This window comes from Elephas maximus, chromosome 14 (genome assembly GCF_024166365.1).
Source record: "Elephas maximus indicus isolate mEleMax1 chromosome 14, mEleMax1 primary haplotype, whole genome shotgun sequence".
Taxonomy (NCBI): domain Eukaryota; kingdom Metazoa; phylum Chordata; class Mammalia; order Proboscidea; family Elephantidae; genus Elephas; species Elephas maximus.
Genome location: NC_064832.1, coordinates 94,956,100 through 94,976,816, shown reverse-complemented (window position 1 = coordinate 94,976,816; position 20,717 = coordinate 94,956,100). Strand labels below are relative to the sequence as shown.

General features: G+C 42.4%; 1 protein-coding gene across 10 annotated transcripts in view; it reads right to left on the bottom strand.

Annotated features, from left to right (window-relative positions):
- Positions 1-20,717, bottom strand: part of FRY (FRY microtubule binding protein) — a 524,498-nt gene that overhangs the window by 279,366 nt on the left and 224,415 nt on the right. Inside the window, exon 1 of one of the 10 annotated variants that reach the window (XM_049853228.1) lies at positions 13,928-14,825. The exons of 8 other annotated variants lie outside the window; for them this stretch is intronic. Coding sequence is in view for 1 of the 2 variants with exons in the window: in XM_049853225.1 (XP_049709182.1) it covers positions 3,365-3,425 (61 nt within the window). In the remaining variant the exon portion in view is untranslated. Of the gene's footprint in view, positions 1-3,364; positions 4,776-13,927; positions 14,826-20,717 lie in introns of those variants that run through there. One more of the 10 variants, XM_049853225.1, reaches the window with a different exon arrangement.

Sequence of the window (20,717 nt, the reverse complement as noted above, 5' to 3'; positions counted from 1 at the left end):
ATATTACTCAGGCATAAATAGAAATAAAATCCTGACACATGCTATAATATAGACGAACCTTGAAAACATTATGCTGAGTGAAATAAGTCAGTCGCAAAAGGACCAATATTCTATGATCCCACTCATAAGAAATACGCAAATGTAGAGAGACCAGAGTTATTAGTGGCTACCAGGGGTGGGACGGCATGGGAGGGGGGGGTCATTGCCTGGGGGCACTGAGTCTCTGTGAACGGCGGTGGGATAATGTGGATGAGGATAGTGGTGCCGGCTGCGCAACACAGTGAACGTAATCAATGTCGCTGAATTGTACATGTAAAAACTGCTGAACAGGCAAATGTTTTGTGATATTATTTTTACCGCAATAAAAAAAATGTGTCTTATAAATTAATCAATTCATGAATTAACAAACATTCCTTGAGACCCTAATATATACAAGGCACTCTGCAAAGTTTTGTGGGGAATACAAGAATAAATAAAAAAAGAAATAATTCAAGAGATTTTAAAAAGTTAAAACATTCACCCACAAGATGTCACCAGGTAAGGAAGGAAAACCTGGTGGTGCAGGGGTTAAGTGCTAGACTGCTCACCAAAAGGTCAGTGGTTCAAACCCACCAGCTGCTCCATAGGAGAAAGGTGTGGCAGTCTGTTTCCGTCAAGATTTACGTAAACCCTATGGGACAGTTCTACTCTGTCCTATAGGGTTGCTGTAAGTCAAGATCAACTCAGTGGCACTAAACGACAATATAATATGCATCTGATAGAAAATAATACATACATGCATGTACAAACCCAAACCCATTGCTGGCAAGTCAATTCCGACTAGATGACGCTATAGGACAGAGTGGAACTGTCCCATCAGGTGTCCGAGGCTATAAATCTTTATGGAAGCAAACTGCCACATATTTCTCCCTCAGAGTGGCTGGCAGGTTTGAACAGCCGATCTTTCGATTAGCAGCTGCGTGCTTAATCGCTGAGCCACGAGGGCTCTCTATGCATGTATAATATATATTATATTATAAAAAAATATACAGTATGAAAAAATCTACATATACACACATAATATAGATGTTATGTTTGTAGATATAGATGCCAGCTCATTTAAAAATAACTTAGGTTTTCTTAAATTCCTAAATGGTTTTGGAAATATGCACTGACTGTGTAAAGTCCATTGGATACGCGCTCACCAGAAGCGTGTACTCTGAGACGGCGATAAATCCATCAACCCACAGAAACACATTAGGCTACCATTACTGAATGTTTTGATCGAGGAATCAATAGATGAGTTCTGATCAAAACGGGGAAATTGTGGAACAGAATTTCAAATCTCAGAGAATCTAGACTACTAGAACGGTTGAGGCTGGAAGAACCCCGAATCTATCACTCTGAGATAAATCTTCAAACATGAACCAAAAATATCCCCTAAGTCATCTTTAAATTAAACAACTGTTGAGCTAAATTAGAAAAGAAAATTTGCCATGAGCGTTGTGCTCTTTTAAAGAATTATCTATATGGGATCAAATTGCCCAGAGTAACTCTAAAGCAGAGAGAAGCTTAGGGGTTAGTGAGTCTAAGGCAATGGCGGTGAAGCCATCTGGGAGGAGGCGGTGCCAACGGTGACCCAGCGAGAAGGTACCCAGTGCTACTGAGCTGTACACACAGAAACCGATGAAACGGTGTATGTTCTGCTGTACACCTTCACCAAAATTAAAATTAAAAAGTTGATATATTACGAGTAAAGAAGCAGTGACTGAAAAAGGAGTCAAGGTAGTCCCCAGACCACAGAAGTGGTCTCTCCAGCTGAAACACGAGGGTCAGCACATTTCTAAGGGATCTCAAATCACAGACATACTATGCGTATCGTGCGAGTCCCATCACGATGCCCTGGTGGTGCAGTGGTTAAGAGCTGGGCTGCTAAACAAAAGGTCAGTAGTTCGAATCCACCAGCCACTCCTTGGAAACCCTATGAGGCAGTTCTACTCCGTCCTATAGGGTCACTATGAGTTGGAACCGACTCAAAGGCAACGGGTTTTGGGGGGGGGGGGGGCGGTTTATTGTGATGCAGCATTGTTTCCAAACACATAAAGCCATAAATCTTATCATTTAGCTTGAATGCTTGTTTCTCCTGAAAAAGATAATCTCTTGAGAGGAAAAAAGTTCCCAGTGCATCCTCCACCTTATAAAGCACAGAAGAAAGGGGCAAATTAATGACTAATAGGGATTTTACTCCTGGAAACAGAAAGCTATCGTTTGTAAATATCTAATAGTTCCATTAGAGAGAGTGCAGAGGAATAATTAACAAACCAAACCTCCCAAACCTTTAATAAACAAAAAGCTTCTCCTCTACTGCAGCATCTCCCACTTAGAAACGAGCTTTCCCTGCCTTCATCAAACAGAAAGCGCAAGAGTCAACATCGAAGATGCATGCAATTAACCCCGGGTCGTGGAAGTTTCCTCTCATTAATTTTTCGGAACTCTTGTAACGATCTTACTGAAAACGTTATGCTGGGATGATGTAAGCACAGTATCACTTTGATAAAGGAAACGCAGTGCCATGGAATTTGGACCCACTTAACGCTGGTTAACAAACGGTGCCCAGATTTTAATTCATAAACAAAAAGAAAAAAAAATTAATTTTTAGATGTCAGAGAAGGCTAAGCCAAAAGCAGAGAAGAAACTGCTGGAGGTCTAGTTGAGTGTTAAAAAGCAAACAAGTAAGAGTGTTTGCATTAATTTTTAGAAGAAATCAAGCATAAATCCCACGGCCACTGTGATATCACGTGTGATGGTGTTAACTCTAGGCCAGATACACAACAGCTACTTTTACGGATTGGTAACTTTACAGCACAGGTAGTAAAACCAAGAAGCAGCCTCGGTGGTGCTGTGATCAAAGTGCTCATGGAAAAATCAGCAGTTCCAGCCCAGCAGCTGCTCTACGGGAGAAAGGCCCGGCAGTCCGCTCCTGTAAAGATTACAGCCTAGGGAACCCCACGGGGCAGCTCTGCTCTGTTATACGGGGTCGCTATGAGTCAGAATCGACTCGATGGCACCCAACAACAACACTAAAACCAAATCCTTTAGCTGGAAGTTCAACGCACACAAAAATTCCATCACTTCATGGCTTGTTGTTACAAAGACTCAGGTCCAAAAAAGGCCCAAATCTCACCTCTGAGATACTACAGTCCCCAAACAGAAAACCTAACAGACGTTACTCCGGTATCTGAGCAGTGGCATTACAAGCAAATCCCTGCAATATGTCCAACTGCTGCTCCCACCCCCACCCATGGAAGCCCTCAGGAGAATCTTGCATGTCTCAGCATTTCACCCGTCACCCACTGCACCCCCGTCACCAGCCGTTCACACCTACCAAGCCCTTTGATGAAGCTGATCACACAGGATCGTCTCCAGCAAGCTGCTGTAATCTCCATGAGCCTGAAAAAGAACCCAAACTCAGAGTCTGGAACTGCTGCAACCTATGTCCCAAGGCCAAAAAACCTAAGGACAGGTTCCATGGCCCTGGCACTCGCCGCCCTAAGTGTTTCAGCCACACAGTGTAAGACCTACAGTAGAAGACAAACTACAACAGGAAGTAGAAGGCAAACTAAATCCAGGGCCGACTGTTCATACCAACGGGACAATTTTTAGCTGCACAGTAAGACAAGTCACAGAGCGCCCATCAGTCTATTTTTATCCGCAAGAACATACTATGCTGACAGACTGGTGAAGCTGCTCAAAGCCATCCAGGAACACGAGCCCGACCCACAGGGACTGTCAGGAACTGTGCGCCCCAAAGACGCACTTTGCCCAAAGTTCTAACAGCCCAGGCTGCTGGGTTCCTGTGCCTGAAGAGACACACAAGCAGCAACGATACCACAGGCTGGGCGATGGGCTTGCGTTGGGCGCCAGGGACTGTGGGCCGCAAGTACAAACGGTTTTCAACAGCTTCAATGCTCACAGATGAAACCAACGGCAGAAAATCCCTGCTGGAAGCCAAGAATCAGGAAGAAGCTGTACACCCGAAGGAAAGCGAAACACTGAACATCTGTTGACAACTTGTAAAGTGAATGCCCTTAAATACAGAATTACGTTACCTTAAAAGACACAGCACAAACTGACTGGTTAAAATCCCATTTAACCGACCGAGAAGGGGCCAGGGAGTAGCCAACGTTAAGCACTTTATCCTTCAAGATAAAACCCTTTAGGCCAAGGGGAGGTTGAGAAGGAAAATTCAAAGTTACTTTAAACAAAATAAAAGGGTAACTAATTGATCCTGCAGTGAGCATTACTTCCAACAGAAGAATTTTCTGAGGGTCAGTGAAAACCCTTCTTCACTAATAACTTTCATGAAGAGCACGGAACACAAGTGATTTTCTCATCTGTTTGTCTTTAGTGACATTGACTGGGACCACAGAGCTGTGTGGTATGGAGCACTGTACTGACTGAATGGAAACGTTTAACAGGAAGGAAAACACGTTCCAAACACTAAAACGGACGCTTGAAGTGATTTTGGCACACTACTACCAGCGAAGATGCCCCTGGTACCACTGCGGGTCGCACATTGGGGCGTTTATGACGCCATTTTAAGGGTTGATGAGGTAGTGATGTGGCAATTTGTTCTGATTTTTTCTAAAAGAACCAGAGTCATTATGATGCAACAGTGTGTCTGTATTTCCAGTGAAAGGGTTCTTCTTCAGTCTTCCTCTTTCTGTATCTAAAATGATGTCTGGGTTCCACTGACAACCTGCATGTTGTCGATTTCAAGCCCCTTGCACTGTTATTAGACCAACTTTCCAATGATGTGACTGCCATTCAATTAAAAAAAAAAAAAAAAAGCATTACTTCCAACAGCCTCTTAAAAAAATTTTTTTTCTATCATTTTATTTTTTTCACACTTTTTATATCAGTTACCAAATGATACTTAGAGGAAGTGTACCAAAAAAGCAAGGAGACAAAAAACAAACCCACTGACATAGAGTTGATTCCTACTCATAGCGACCAATAGAGTAGAACTGCCCCACAGGGTTTCCAAGGAGTGGATGGTGGATTTGAATTGCCTGCCAACCTTTTGGTTAGCAGTTGTAGCTCTTAACCACTTTGCCACCTACAGTGCCGTACCTGATTCAGGTAACATGCTAGGCACTTTCCACACACTATTTCATTCGGTCCTCATAGCAACTTTACAAGGTAGCACTGCGATCTCCACTTTACAGTTGATGAAAAGGAATAAAAATAACGTGGAATCACTTGCCTGAGGTCATTCAAATACAAGTCTGCCTGACTCCAGATTCCCAGCATTTGCTCATTTTTATTCTAATACATTCCCTAATATGAAAAGGGACTTCTAAGCAATGGTAGGTAACCTAACAGTATTTATCCTTGCGTATATTTAAGAGGTGCCCCAAAATAATCTACTTTTTTTAACCTAGAAATATTACATATCCAAAACCCAGCTGAATTCCAGAGAGTGACACCCTTCATGATCCTGGTGGCCCTCCATGGTAGCCTGTCCCTTACTGGTCTTAGGATCACCCTAAGGGCAGGAACCACATTGTTTTCTTCTTTGGTTCCCCAGGGCTTAATAAAAGTTGAATTAATGAACAATAAGAGGTCTGTTAACCCTGGTGCCATAGTGGTTAAGACCTATAGCTGCTAACCAAAATGCAGGCAGTTCGAATCCACCAGGCGCTCCTCGGAAACTCTATGGGGCAGTTCTACTCTGTCCTATAAGGTCGTTATGAGTCGGAATTGACTCGGTGGTAATGTTTTTTTTTTTTTAATGGTCGAAGGAGTCCCAGGTTGTGCAAACAGTTAAGGCACTTGGCTGTTAACCAGAAGGTTGGAGGTTCCAGCTCATCCACAGGCGTCTCAGAAGAAAATCCCAGCGATCTACTTCTGAAAAACGAGCAGTCGAAAACCTTAGGGAGCACAGTTCTACTCTGACACACATGGGGTTGCCGTAAATCGGGGTCGGCTCCATGGACACTGGTTTACTGGTATGGTCAAAACAGATGTCGCGCAGTTTAAAGTCTTTCTTGCCGAGAGTCCTCACGTCACTAAAGCCATACCCACTCAGAGCCTCCTTTCTCCACATTACACATAATTCTAACAGTCTTGGTTCCCCTTCACCTCCCAGTTCACGTTAGATTAAAAGGAATAAATCACAGATGGGTAAAGGCTCCTAAAGACAGTAGGAATAAGTGACAGTTGTTAGCCGATGGCTAATAATGACAGAAAGTATCAGAAAACAACAATGATGACAACAAAAAGCAGACATAAAACTTACAAAGAAAAACACCCCAAGGACATTTTAGTAGAAAAACAGATACTTCTCGCACTGCAAGATCCCCAAAGGTATCCATATATTATGTTGTTGTTGTTGGGTACCCTGGAGATAATTTAGACTCACAGCGACTCCATGTGACACAGTAGAACTGTCCACAGGATTTTCTAGGCTGTAATCTTGATGGGAGCAGATCACCAGGGTTTTCTTCCTTGAAGCTGCTGTGGGTTCGGACCACCAACCTTTTGGTTAGCAGCTGAATGCTTACATTACAGAATCACTCTTAACTAATACATTTACTGATCTGAATTCAGTTAGACATGGCTAAAGTATGATAGCACCCTATCTCATAAATACACAAAAAGAACAGTAAAATATAGTTTAGAGAGGATTCTATCCAAAATTATTAAAATGAAAATGTTTTGACACTTTAAGGGATAAGCTTCATGGTTGGGAGAAATTTACTCATAGATCACTTGCTTCCTGATAGTGCTAAGTAAATGTTACGTATTTCTAACTATATTAATGCGATCTAAATTTGATAAGTAAAATAAACTGGATTGATGGCACGTTTAATTGCTAGTTCCACACTGGTATTGTTGGGTGCCATCAAGTCAATTCCAGCTCATAGCAAGCCCATGTGATGGAGTACAATTGCCCCATAGGGTTTCCTAGGACGTAATCTTTATGGGAGCAGATCACCAGGTCTTTTCCCCACAGAGCTATTGGGTGGATTTGAACAGCCAACCTCTCAGCTTGCAGCTGAGTGCTTAACTGTTGCGCCACTAGGGCTCCTTTGCTAGTTCCATAATAACCTTCAAATTTGATTGAATGAATGGTTTTAAAACTGATGCTTTTTTTTTCTTTTATAGTTAATCTAATATTCATAAAAAATTTCCTTTCTGCTTTTGTGTGTCCTGGGGCATAAATGCAAATATTATTAGGGGCACATTAAAGACCAAACCTCTACAGGATTAAAAGTTGCAAAATACATTTAATTTACCTCCTTAATTTCAGAAAGGACTGCTCTGGGCCACTGGCTGACAGATAGCTATGCTGTTAGCAAGAAGGTTGGAGGATCAGACTGCTACTGTCATGTGTAACCTACTAGATTCTACAGGGAGCCCTGGAGGCGCAATGGTGAAGCAATCAGCTGCTAACAGAAAAGTCGGTGGTTTGAACCCACCTGCGGCTCCATGGGAGAAAGGCCTGGCAATCTGCTCCCATAAAGACGACAGCCTAGGAAGTCCTATGGGACAATTTTACTCTGTTACATGGGGTTGCCATGAGTCGGAATTGACTCAACGGCATCTAACAACAATAGCAACTAGATTCTATTTACCTAACTTAATATACAGTCAACCTGCTTTATTACACTATGGGAAGCAAAAAAATATCTTTTAGACACCGAAAACTTTTTTTTTTTTTTTTTTTACTGTGTCCGGCTTGAAGGAAAAGTTGACATGTAATGAGATGATCAGATTGTAATACTGTTTCCTTCAAGTGATAAGAAATGTAAGCTGATGACCCTTTTTTTTTCCTTCCCCATCACTGGTCTTATGAATCTAACACTTCTTACTTTGGTTTCAGAACAGTTTGTGATACATTTAATGAAATAGTTCAAAAATAAAATGGCTACATTTTACTTCTATAATCAGATACGTATTAGTCTTTCTAGAAACTTAGTCAATACAAGTGTTAACATAATATTTACTTATATAATCAAATACTAGCCTTCCTAGAAATTTAGTCAACACAAGTGTTAAAATATCAACACAGAAATATGTCGGGAGCAACAGATGTCAATGCCAAATAAGGATTATTACTTCTCACTGTTTTCCATGACATCACACGTTGTTGTTGTTGTTAGTTGCCATCCAGTCGATTCCGACTTATGGCGAGACCCCATGTGTGCAGAGTAGAACTGCTCCAGGGGGTTTTCAAGGCTGTGGCCTTTTGGAAGCAGATTGCCAGGTCTGTCTCCGGAGGCACCTCTGCGTGGGTTCAAACCCCCAAACTGTCAGCTGATATAACATTGTCCAGAATATACTGATTCACTTGTATTAACAAAACTTTCAGAGACGGGGAGCCTCTGAGGCTGTCTTCAAGGAGGAAACACATTAAGTACAACACAAGCAAACATCACCTGCAGCCTTGCCTCTTCCCTGTGGAACACATCACAAGGGCAGAGAAACCATAAAAGACAATGTGTGTCATTGTGTTTGCAAGAACTTGGCTATCAAACAGGCTTCTTGTGGAAGGAGGCACTGCCAAGCATATCATTACCTAAAGACATATGCAGCAAACAAATGCAACCTGCAAATGTTGACTGGGAGAGCCTCTAGGAAAATACTGATTTGTTCTGGCACAGGCTGTGTTTGGAAACCAGCCATCGAAAAGGCCGTGCTCTACCTGCCAGCTGCACCATGTGCTGAACCTTTAGAGAGGCTCACTTTCTGTTGCCATCGAGCCGATTCCAACCCATAGTGACCCCATGTGACAGAGAACTGCCCCATAGGGTTTCCTAGCCTGTAATCTTTAAGGAAGCAGATTGTCAGGTCTTTCTCCCAAGGAGCCACTGGGTGGGTTCGAACCCTGGACCTTTCGGTTAGCAGCTGAGCACTTAACCATTTTGCCATCAGGACTTCAGTACAGTAGGTACTAGGTACATACAGCTATTCAGCTCTTGACATGTGGCCAGTGCACCTGAGGAAGTAAATTTTTATCTTAAATTTGATACATTTAAATTCAAATTTAAAAACTGATATTTGATTCAGTTACTGGGAAATTTTAAGCATACCTGGAACAACCTGCATTTGTGAAGCTACTTTTTGACTGTAAAGCTTATACAATCTTAATACAGAGCATGTATTTTTGATGAAAATTTGGTGTCCAAATCTAAATGTGCTGATTGCAAAATACACACTAGGTTTTCAAGAATTAAACCAGAAAAGAATATAAAATACTTTGTTAATTTTTTTATGTGGATTATACATTGAAACGATATTTAAGATATATTGGATTAGGTAAAATATGCTATTAAAATTAATTTTCCATGTTTTTTTAACTGCTTAATATGACTAACAACAACAGGAAATGTAAAATTAAATATGCATCTTGCATTATATTTCCATTGGCGATGCCGTTCTCTAGACTACTTATCAAGGAGCCTGCTGGTACAAGTGCTCTCAGTTGCTAGCCGGAAGGCCAAAGGTTCAAACCCACCTAGTGGGTCCAAGGGATAAAAGACTCGGCGGCCTAGGAAACCCCATGGGGCAGTTCCACTCTGTCACACGGGGTTGCTGTGTGTTGGAATTGACTCCACGGCACTCAGCAACAACAACAGATTGTTTATGTGTTTATAAAACTTAGAAATATGTGGGGAACAAGTTTTGCAGAGCAGTGTAGAAAAGCCACAGTGTTGCATATATGAACTAGTGAATACACGCAAACATATGTACACACCAACAAGTGATGGAAAATACTGATTTATTGAGTCAGTAAGCAAACAGGTATTAATCACTTCAGAAACTATCACCTGGGTGAGACTGGAGGTGGTTATCCCTATCCCTACCAGCTGAGAAAACGAAATATCTTGTTCAAGGTCACTCAGCCAAGCAATGCCAGACCAAAGGGCACAAGCACAGGCTTTCTGGCTCCAGAGTTTGTACTCTTCCCACTAAGCCAGACTGCCAGAGTGGAAGAGCAGAAACACCGTAACAGGTATTTCTGATATTAAATGCTTCCACATGGCACCCAATTCTGTATAAAACCACAAGTATAACGTTTTTTTTTTTTTAGGGAACAGGTTTTTTAGTCTTCATACTCAGTAAGCACTGTCTAACTATACCATCCAGACTACAGTTGATCACAGGAGCCCTGGTGGCGCAACGGTTAAGTGCTTGGCTGCAGACTGAAAGTTTGGCCATTTGAACCCACCCAGTGACTCCGTAGGAGAAAGAACTTGCCATCTGCTAGCATAAACATGACAGCCTAGAAAGCCCCATGGGGCAGTTCTACTCTGTCACATGGGGTCAATTTGAGTCAAGATGGACTTGACGGCACCTAACAACAGCAAATGATCACACACTGATCTGCGGCAGCTCCGGTATGGCCATCTTCATGGTTACTGGGTGTCTCACTGAATTCCCACCTTGCCTGCTTCTGTGTGGGAACCCCTCACCCTCCTTTGCAATCTACCCAGGTTTCTACGGGAATGGTTGCCCAGAGTGGGTCTCAATGAATATTCCGTGGATTTGTTTAAATCTTGAATTTTTTTAAACCACATTCACGTGAGAAGAAAGGCTCATTAAAAATGTACTGAAAGGTGGTGAATTTGTAATACACACTTATGAAGCCCTGGTGGCACAAGAATTAAGAGCTCGGCTGCTAACCAAAAGGTTGGCGGTTCGAACCCACCCAAAGTCTCTGAGGGAGAAAAGACCCAGCAATCTGCTCCTGTAAAGATTACAGCCTAGGAAACCCTATGGGCCAGGTCTACTCTGTCCTGTAGGGCAGCCACAAGTCGGAATCGACTTGATGTCACCCAACAATACACACCTGCATTAGCAAAACCAGCGTGGGTAACCACTATTAGCACTTCCGCCATCACTCCAACAGAACTGCTGACCTCATGTGCACAGAGTTTACCGGTCTTTCAGAGTTAATACTCACCTGAAAACTCAAGAGTAATTCAACGCTGGGAAAAGCAGGCTCAGTATTGAAGCAGAAGGCTCAACTGGCATATGTGCATATATCCTTTTGTTGGCTTCTTTTTCCTCCTAGTTGGTAGTTCTTTAATTACCTTCCATCAGCTCTTGCCAGTCCTTTCACCACGCCCTTCCTCTGCTTCTTCTACTTCCAACTACACAATTTCTGCTCAACATGCCTTTCCCCCAATCCTGCCAACCCATCTCATTCAAAGACCTTATAAAAATCCCACTTGTACCACAAAGCCTCCCCTAACCAAATAAAAGGGAAACGGTCGTATTCCTCACCCATCTACGCCCTGGGATGAAAAGAATTCTGAGTTCTTCAATCACAAGGCGGGGGGGGGGGGGGAGTAACTAAATAGGCATGTATATAACCAGAGTTTTATCACTGCATAAGCAATCTGTTTTGAATTGTTATCTTCTCTTGATTGTGTTAGTACAGGTCCATCTACCTGAAAACTTCGCGTTATTAGGTTAAATTGTCATCCTGAAATTGTGTATGTGGCAGATATGTAATTGAAAATAAATGTTAAGTTCCTTTATTTTGCAATATTCATTCAGAGCATCGGGAGTTCACGAGACAGTACAGGTGTGAGGCTTACAATCTGCTGCTTTATCATGATCAGTTAAGTACATCTTAGGTTGTGATGCAGTAGTTGGTGATGTAGTAGTTAAGCGCTCAGCTAACTGAAAGGTCAGCAGTTCAAACCCACCCAGAGGATCCATGGGAGAAAGACCTGGCGTTGTGCTTCCATAAAGATTACAGCCTAGAAAACCCTATGGGGCAGTTCTACTCTGTCACATGGGGTTGCTATGAGTAGGAATCTACTCCACGGCACACAACAACGACCCCCCCGCCAAAAGCACATAGCACATACTCTGGCCCCATTGCTGCCACCCCCCCACACACACACAAAAGACCTGCCCCTTATGAGTGCTCCATCCTCCTTATTCGAAGGAGACTCAGGAGCTTTGGGACCACGAGTCAACAGGTGCTTGGCGGTTGAAATTAACTGGTTGAAAAAAAAAGAGCCGGTTTTTCAATAGGAGCCCTGGGGGCTCAATGCTTAAATGCTCAGCTGCTAACTGAAAAGCTGGTAATTCTAACTTGCCTAGCGGCTCTGTGGGAGAAAGACCTGGTGATCTGCTCCTGCAAAGACTACTGCCTAGGAAACCCTACAGAGCAGTTCTACTGTGTCACACGGGAATGTGTTAGAATCCACTCGACAGGACCCAACAACAACTTATGTGATGATCAGCCAATGCCATTACTTATTAATTGTCACCAGAACACTCTGTAGCATTCTGCAGTAGCTACTGTCATGTTCTGGCAGCACATGAAAGATAACACAGCTTCCAAAAGTTTCCATACACAAGGGCAGGGAGGAGGCATTGACAGAGTCTTATTCAACCAGCCTAATGGGGGGATTTTTTTTTTTTTTAATGGGATGGAGTTTGAATTGGCATAAAAACACAGAACGATATGCTTTCATATCGCTAGGAGAAATCTCCTCTCACTCACAACCTGTTTGGTGTTGACAGAGAGGCTTTTTGCTAGCGTCTATAGGGTCACTATGAGTCGGAACTGACTCCACGGCAGTGGGTTTTTTTTGTTTGTTTGTTTTGGCTTATGACTCTGGAAAGCACACTGCTGTCCCTTGAGGGTAGAAAGAAGAGTCGAACAATTGATAATTCCTGTCTGTCAAAGCAGGACCAAATCAGGTACGGGCATTGATACAATGAAAACAGCCAGCAAATCAAAGGTTCTACAGAAGAATCCCGATCAAAAGGAGGAAATGTGAAACAGAATTTCAAATTCTCATGGAATCCAGACTTTCTTGAGCCATGGAGGCTAGATGAGCCCCTGAAACCAACAACCTGAGATAATCTTTAAACCTTAATCCAAAAATATTACCCAAAGTCTGCTTAAAACCAAACAGTAGGTTAGCTTTATTAGTAAAGAATGTCTGCTTTGGGCACTGTGGTCTTTTAAAGAACTGTCAATAGGGAATCAAATTGACAACAACATCTCAAAAAAGTTAGATAGGAAGCTTAGGGGACAGGAGTTTATGTTAAAGGGGAAGAAACAATTTGGAAAACAAGGGTAAGAACGGTTGCATAACTGAAGAATGTAACCAGTGTTACTGATTTGCACATGTAAAAACTGTTGAAATGGTGTATGTTCTGCTGTATATATTTTCAACAACAAAATAAAATAAATAAACAGTCAACAGAGATGATCTTGAATCTTGTTTCTTAAGAGGTGCTGTCTTTGTGATCCTTCATGATGTACTGGTGTCCTGTGAAAACTGCATCACATTTTCCTGGGAGACTTTCATACGTAAAAAGTGGTTAGAGAACAGAGATGGAATGACACCCCAAAAGTATCCCAAAGTAATCCAGTGGGCTATGCAATATCCATTAAAAGCCAGCTGCTGTCAAGTTGATTCAATTCACGACGACCCTATGTGTATCAGTGTCATTCCATCTCTTTCCTGGGCTATCGTCCTCTGATTCTCCCTACCTCCATTCTCAGCCAACAAACCAAAAACCAAATCCGCTGCCCTCAAGTCCATTCCGACTCATTGCAACCCTACAGGACAGAGTAGAACCGCCCCATAGGGTTTTCTAGGCTGTAATCTTTATGGAAGCAGATCGCTAGGTCTTTCTCTCACAGAGCAGCTGATAGGTTCAAACAGACCTTTGATCAGCAGCCGTGTACTTAACCACTATGTCACCAGGGCTCCTGCAGCTTATCCAGGGGTGTTCAATTTGGGCTGATGCTTTGAGTATATGCACCTTAATCATTAGGATAAAATCTTTGGGTTCAAAAAAAATTTTTTTTTTCTAGTAAGGTAATTGGTTTCTCCAAATAAACATGAACCAGCAGTATTCCCCCCATGGGAAAAGACCTTGATCAGGAAAGATTTAAATTTACCCAATAGATTTCACTGAGAGTGGTTTCATTCCAATATGGAGAAGTGGAGGTTTGCTGTGGTTGGGTGCTGTGATTCCGACTCTTAGCAACCCTACAGGACAGAGCAGAACTGCTTCACACGGTCCCCTCGGCTGCTTCCCAGGCCTCGTCGTTCTCCTTCGGAAAGCTCTCGGGTTTGAACCACCGACCTTTTGGTAGCAGCTCAGTGCTAAATCACAGCACAATCAGGGCTCCTTTAAGTGGAGGGTTTAGAAAGTAAATTTAAATTAAATCTATAAAATTTAAAAACACTTTATGCAAATACTGGAATACGTTAATATTTTTACAGAGAGCAATATCCTCGACAGTGTGGACTGATTTAAACAAACAAACAAACAAACCTGTCTCAGAAATATTCTCTCAAGTCTGGCTGATCTGACATGACAGAGTAGAACTGCCCCGTAGGGTTTCTCAGCCTGTAGTCTTTACAGAAGCAGATGGCCAGGTCTTTCTCCCACGGAGCCACCGGCTGGGTTTTAACTGCCAACCTCTTGGTTAGGAGCCTAGCGCTTAGCCACTGCTCCACCAGGGCTTCATATGTATACGTAGGTAGTCCCCAGCTGACAATGTATTCAGGTTACAACAAACTGCACTTACGTCCGTTGATTTTTTTTGTGATTTGTGTCATCTTTTATATATGTATATATGTATTAAAATATATCTGTAAGTTTATATGTAATGTTTCAAACCCCAGAGACAAATAAAAATCAGATTCATAAAGACATTTATAATAAAAAATAGTAAAACCCAATAACAAAAACTTAAAAAAAAAATGAAGTATTTAACTTATATCAGAACCAACTTAGGACAGAGTTTTTGGAACAGTGTCCTGTTGTAATTCGGGGACTACCTATATGCATGTGTGTGTGTGTATACATATATTTTTATTTATATTTATATATACTCATACACACAAATATACACATTATACACACACACACATTTATATTAATACATTATTTACTTGTAATAACCAAAACCAAACCTGTTGCCATCTTGTCGATTCTAACTCTCAGTGATCCTATAGGACAGAGGAGAAGTCCTCCATAGACTTTACAAGGCTGTACTCTTTAGGGGAGCAGACTGCCAAACCTTTCTCCTGTAGAGCAGCTGGTGGACTCCAACTGCCGACCTTTTGGCACCACCAAATCAATAATATAAACCCCATTGAGTTGATTGTGACTCATAGCGACTCTATCCAAGGATCGCTTGGTGGATTCAAACTGCTGACCTTTTGGTTAAAAGCTGTAGCACTTAACCACTACACCACCAGGGTTTATTTACTTATAGGGACTAATATATTTTATGTATATATCTTTTTTATGTATGTTATATATATATGATATTATATATAAAAAACTCATTGCCATTGATTCAATTCCAACTCATAGCAGCCTCATAGGACAGAGTGGAACTTCCCCAATAGGTCTCCAAGGAACGCCTGGTGGATTTGAACTGCTGACCTTTTGGTTAGCAGCCAAACACTTAACCACTGCACCACCAGGGCCCCATCATATATAGGCCCTTCGTATTCTATTGGTACCTTTTACCGGATGAGAGATTTTAAGTAACTTGCTCAAGGTCACATAGTAAGTTGCTGAGACAAAGCACATGTTCCTAAGTGTCCCAAATTATACAGAGAAACTCTTGATCAGTCAAAATAAGTCAAATGAGCTTAAACCAACCCTTTCCCTATTGTCTGTTTTACCTACAAAATGGAGGCATCCAGTGATCAAAAAGGCAGAAGAATAAAAGGAGGCACAATGAAGTGAAATACTGTGGCTCCTCCACACCGAGAAGGATGGGAATTTCAGGCCCCACCACGTCCGTCCCTCCTGGTGTGGGCATTGACCCTTTTCTCTCTTTACACCAAACACAGCACAGAACGGGTTTGCATAACCAGTCTGTATTCTCTACACCCTGTGGCCAGCCTTGCATCACTTCCCTCTGCGGCCGTGCTTGGTGGGCAGCAGGATTCACTTCTGTTTTCAGCAAAAATAAATAAATAAAAGTAACCCAGATGGGATGAGAGTCCCAGCTGACTCTCCCAATTCGTTCACTTTCTGCAGGACGTGGAGGCTACGGAGCCTTGGACTTGGCTCTGAATTCACACAGCAGTGCCAGCCCCAGGACCACCGGGCATGGGTAGGTTTTTTGGCATTGAATCAACACTGTCCATAACGACCATCCTAACCTCCTCTTCCTTGCCTGGGTCAAGAGCAGAAGCCTCATGAAAACACTAAGCATAACAGCCGAGTAGGCATCTTTCAGTGTAACGCCTAGATGTGGGCCGACACGGCGAGGAACGGCATCAACAATGTCTCTCTATCCAGAGCATCAAGAGTGTCCTCATCCTCCTGGCCCCCGAAGTGACAGTCTCTTAGTCACTCCCTAAAACAAGGGCCTTGTCTGGCAGAACAGTATAATATTTAATGAGCTCACTGGGTCTGTCTGGTGGCTGCTATTTTGTGTGTGAGGAACACTTGAGAATTGTTGAGTAGGCCTTCCAACACTGGAGTGTGCATGGTTCACAAGGAGTTGTATCCTCTGCCTGGCGCCCCTTAATATATTAACCCAATAATTTCTTTAGCTTGGGGTTTTTGCTTAATTTCTGCATCATACCTTACCTATCAAAGTCAGGTTCTTTAAACATCGCCAGCATCATAATAAGCGCAGTAGTGAGTGCTATTCCTTTTCCCCTGAAGTGGGTTTCTAGATGCACTTCACCGATATTCTCCAAGAATGTTCCCGTTCTCTCCCAGCCAATGACCCCAACTAGTAAGTCGGAGGACATCACTGCTATTTACAGACTGTGAGTCAGGGCTGAGTCCGCTCCTGCAGTCCGCGGAGCCCTTACATCCACTGAGCAAACAGCTTGGATATATGTGGTTAGTAAAATTACTTAGAATCATGATTGTCAGTTTCTAATGATACCTTAATTATTCGGTGTGCTTGGAACCATCAACATTCTTCAAGTTGTGCAGCCATTCTCACCCACCTTTTCTGAGTTGTTCCTCCCCCATTAGCATAAACTCACAGTCCCATACTTCCTATCTAAGGCGTTTTGCATGTGATATCCGCACATGGAAACACACAATCACGGGATTAAGGGTGAAAACACACGCTCGACACAGTATCGAGGTCTAGATTGCACAGTAAAACCTGCGAAAGCCGGAACCTGGGTAAGTCAGAAACCTGTCACAGAAGGAAAACTAAAATCTTTTCCACTAAAATGAGTGATAGAAAAGTGGTTCAGATTGCACCCTGTCAAAGGTGGAGAATGAGGCAGTCCCATCAAGTTCTTCACCGTACGAGAGAGGCAGTGACAGCAGAAAGGCCAGTGAGGGCTAGTTCTAAGTGCTCCAGCTGGGGGAAGACAAAAACCTGGAGGTAGGACCTGGCAGAGGCAATGGTGATGAAGACCCAGATGTGTGGGAGAACGTCATTTGAGAAGGAAGACATGACCCGTTTTAGCAAGGCTTTGAATGAATGACAGGGGAGATGTGACCGGGGCTCTGGCTTCTTGTCTGGGATTGATGGATCGAGAAATTCAACATTTACGGCGAAGAAGCAGAGCACAATAGGGTTCCTGGAGGAGAGAGATGAAGTCAGAGCTTCGCTGGGCTGCTGAGAACAGACTCAGTTGTGAAGACGAACGCCAGCAACAAGCCATAATGGGGAAAGCTTGGCCTGAGGGGACAATGGGTGACATTTATGTACAAGTAACAGTCACTCTCACTCACATACACACAATTAATCTTTCAGTCTGACTACTGGTCATACTTTATTCTAATTATTCATTTGTGTAGGTCTCTTTCACTAGCACCCTCTCCTCCAGGCCAGGAGGGACATGGTTCATATTTAGCTTTTCGGATATTTAAAACGTGGTAGACTCTTCCTTCTCGTTCCTAGTTGTGATCTTTCTTAAAGTTCAAGTATCTTAATTTTTTTATTGTTATTGAGAACTTACACAACAAAACATACACCAATCCAACAGTTTCTACATGTACGGTTCAGCGACACTGATCACATTCTTCTAGTTGTGCAACCATCCTCATCCTCTGAGTTGTTCCTCCCCCATGAACTTAAACTCACTACCCCCAAACTTCCTATCTAGCCTTTCGAATAGCAAAGTTAAAGCATTTGAAACTGATAGTTAAAAACAAAGTATCTCGCCCTAACCGACGAAGTGGGCCAGACTTTCAAACACCTTAAAACTCCTATCTTGATTGGCACAAACTAGGGTGGTCTTCCCCTTAATGACCATCACTGTGGGTTTGTCAGTAAATGGAACGCAAACTCAGAAGGTGAGACACTGAAACCTCTCCTTTTTTTCTTGCAATCTTATTCAGCCAAATAAAAAAAGAAAGAAAGGAAGAAAAGCTGAGAACAGGCCTCAGGGCCACCATCACATCCCAAGGGAAGTGAAACCAAACACCCTGGGTGTGCCCCAGCACTGGGCCTGGCTTCACTCTGAACTCCTTAAGGAAGCTAAAGTTATGACTGAAAAAGTAAAAGATTTAATTTTTGGTGCCAGATGAACGAACAAATAAGTCTTAGAAGAAGTGTAACCAGAATATTCCTTAGAACTGGGGATGTTTGTAAGGCTTTGACTCGCTAACTTTGGACATGTCATCAGGAGAGACCAATCACTAACTAGAAAAGGACATCATACTTGGTAAAGTAGAGGGTCATCAAAAACGAGGGGGACACTCATTGAGATGGACTGACACAATAGCCGCAATGGACTCTAAATATCAAAGGTGGTGGGGACGGTGCCAGACCCGGCAACGTGAGTCGGAGCTGACTTGATGGCAACTAAAACTAACAACAACAAAATTTGATGGGTGATGTAGCTAACACCAGACCATGTTATCATTCAATTGCAGGGTCTCAGTTTTAAAGCAGACTAGTTTAAAATGCGGTTTTTAGAACTAAATGTTGAAAAATAAACTTTTTGAAAAGAAAAATTGTAACTTGTATTCCAAGTTGGAGCTGTTATTTGTACACTTTAAAGCAATTGCCTACAATTTTCTAAGGCCATAAGCCATCTATTCACCTACAGTAACCTTGTTCATTGTAAAATTCTTTTGTGCTGTCACAGAGCTTTCTACCCAGCTGTAGGCGTTAAGGCAAAAGATATTACAAACGAGACAATGAATGTTGCAGACAGATTTTTGAATAAATCTTGCATCCTTATGATCCTCTTCATTCCAACATGATTTAACTGAAATGCAGTTATAGATCGAATTGTGTCCCCCAAAAATGTGTGTCAACTTGGCTAGGCCATGATTCCCAGTGTTGTGTGACTGTCCACCATTTTGTCATCAGATGCAATTTTCCTATGTGTTGTAAATCCTGTCTCTATGATGTTAACAAGGCAGGATTAGAGGCAGTTACATTAATGAAGCAGGACTAAATCTACAAGATGAGGTTGTATCTTGAGTGACTCTCTTTTGAGATATAAAAGAGACAACCAGCAGAGACACCGGGGGGCCTCATGTCACCAAGAATGAAGACTCAGGAGCAGAGTGAGTCCTTTGGACCCAGGGTCCCTAACAAGTAGCAGAGAGACAGGTGGATCTCATGTCACCAAGAATGAAGAATCAGGAGGGGAGCAAGTCCTTCAGACCCAGGGTCCCTAGGCTGAGAAACTCCTAGACCAGGAGAAGATTGATGGCAAGGACCTTCCCCCAGAGCCGACAGAGAGAGAGAGCCTTTCCCCTGGAGCTGGTACCCTTAATTCAGACTTTTAGCCTCCTAGCCTGTGAGAGAATAAATTTCTGTTTGTTAAAGCCATGCAGCGACTTGTGGTATTTCTGTTATAGCAGCACTAGATAACTGAGACATTGTCTATCTACCAAAATCAGGGAGAGTGTCCTTCAGTAGGCTGATCATATGTTATAAAGCCTCCAGTATGCCAGCAATCTCTATAAACACCATATCTCATTTTGCAGGAAAAAAAAAAAAATTCCAGTCTCCAGACCAAGAATGCTGGCACTTTAAACTGTAGACAATCCAGTTCAAACTCACTGAGTTAGATACACAGTCACTTTACTGGAAAAAAAATAACAATGAAAAGAACCTGATAGGCTGTCTAGGGTGACAGTTTTCTTATTCAGAATACTGAAAAGCAAACAAGTCCAAGAAACTGACCAAGCTTAGAAAGTCAGGCTTCTCAATCCAGCCCTGACTTCTCAGGCTCCTTCAATCACATGCAACTCAGCCTCCTTCAGCCTCGCTTTAACAGGGCTGGAGAAGTAAGGGACAAATACTACGATGTTGACATAAACCTCATTTTTCAGTGACATAATGTTTCACATTAATCAGCTTGAGACAAAGTGTCAGACTTGTTCCTTTTGAAAAAGGAAGTAGAAAAGGAGACCATAAAGGTCACTTACACACAAAAACAGCAACAACCAAAGAAAAAAAAAGAAACAAGAAGGGAAAACCAAGCTTGTGTTTGTACAATGGAAGCATTTTATTGACTGAACTCTTATTTAATAAACCATTTTATTGACTTGCTGAATTCTTCCTGCATAAATATCACCTTCAAGCGGAATTTTACCAAAGTATTGCCCTAGTTAATCTAACACCCTACCCTTCCCATGGCTGCCAAAATACCTGCTGCCAAAATACTTGCCGAAGGCTAAACGCAAAGGAGCCAGCCTAGTATCCCTTAAGCCTAGGAAAGAAAAAGTAGTGGAAATTTTAGTGTGTATCTCCACCGCGCTGTGCTTGCGGCATTAGC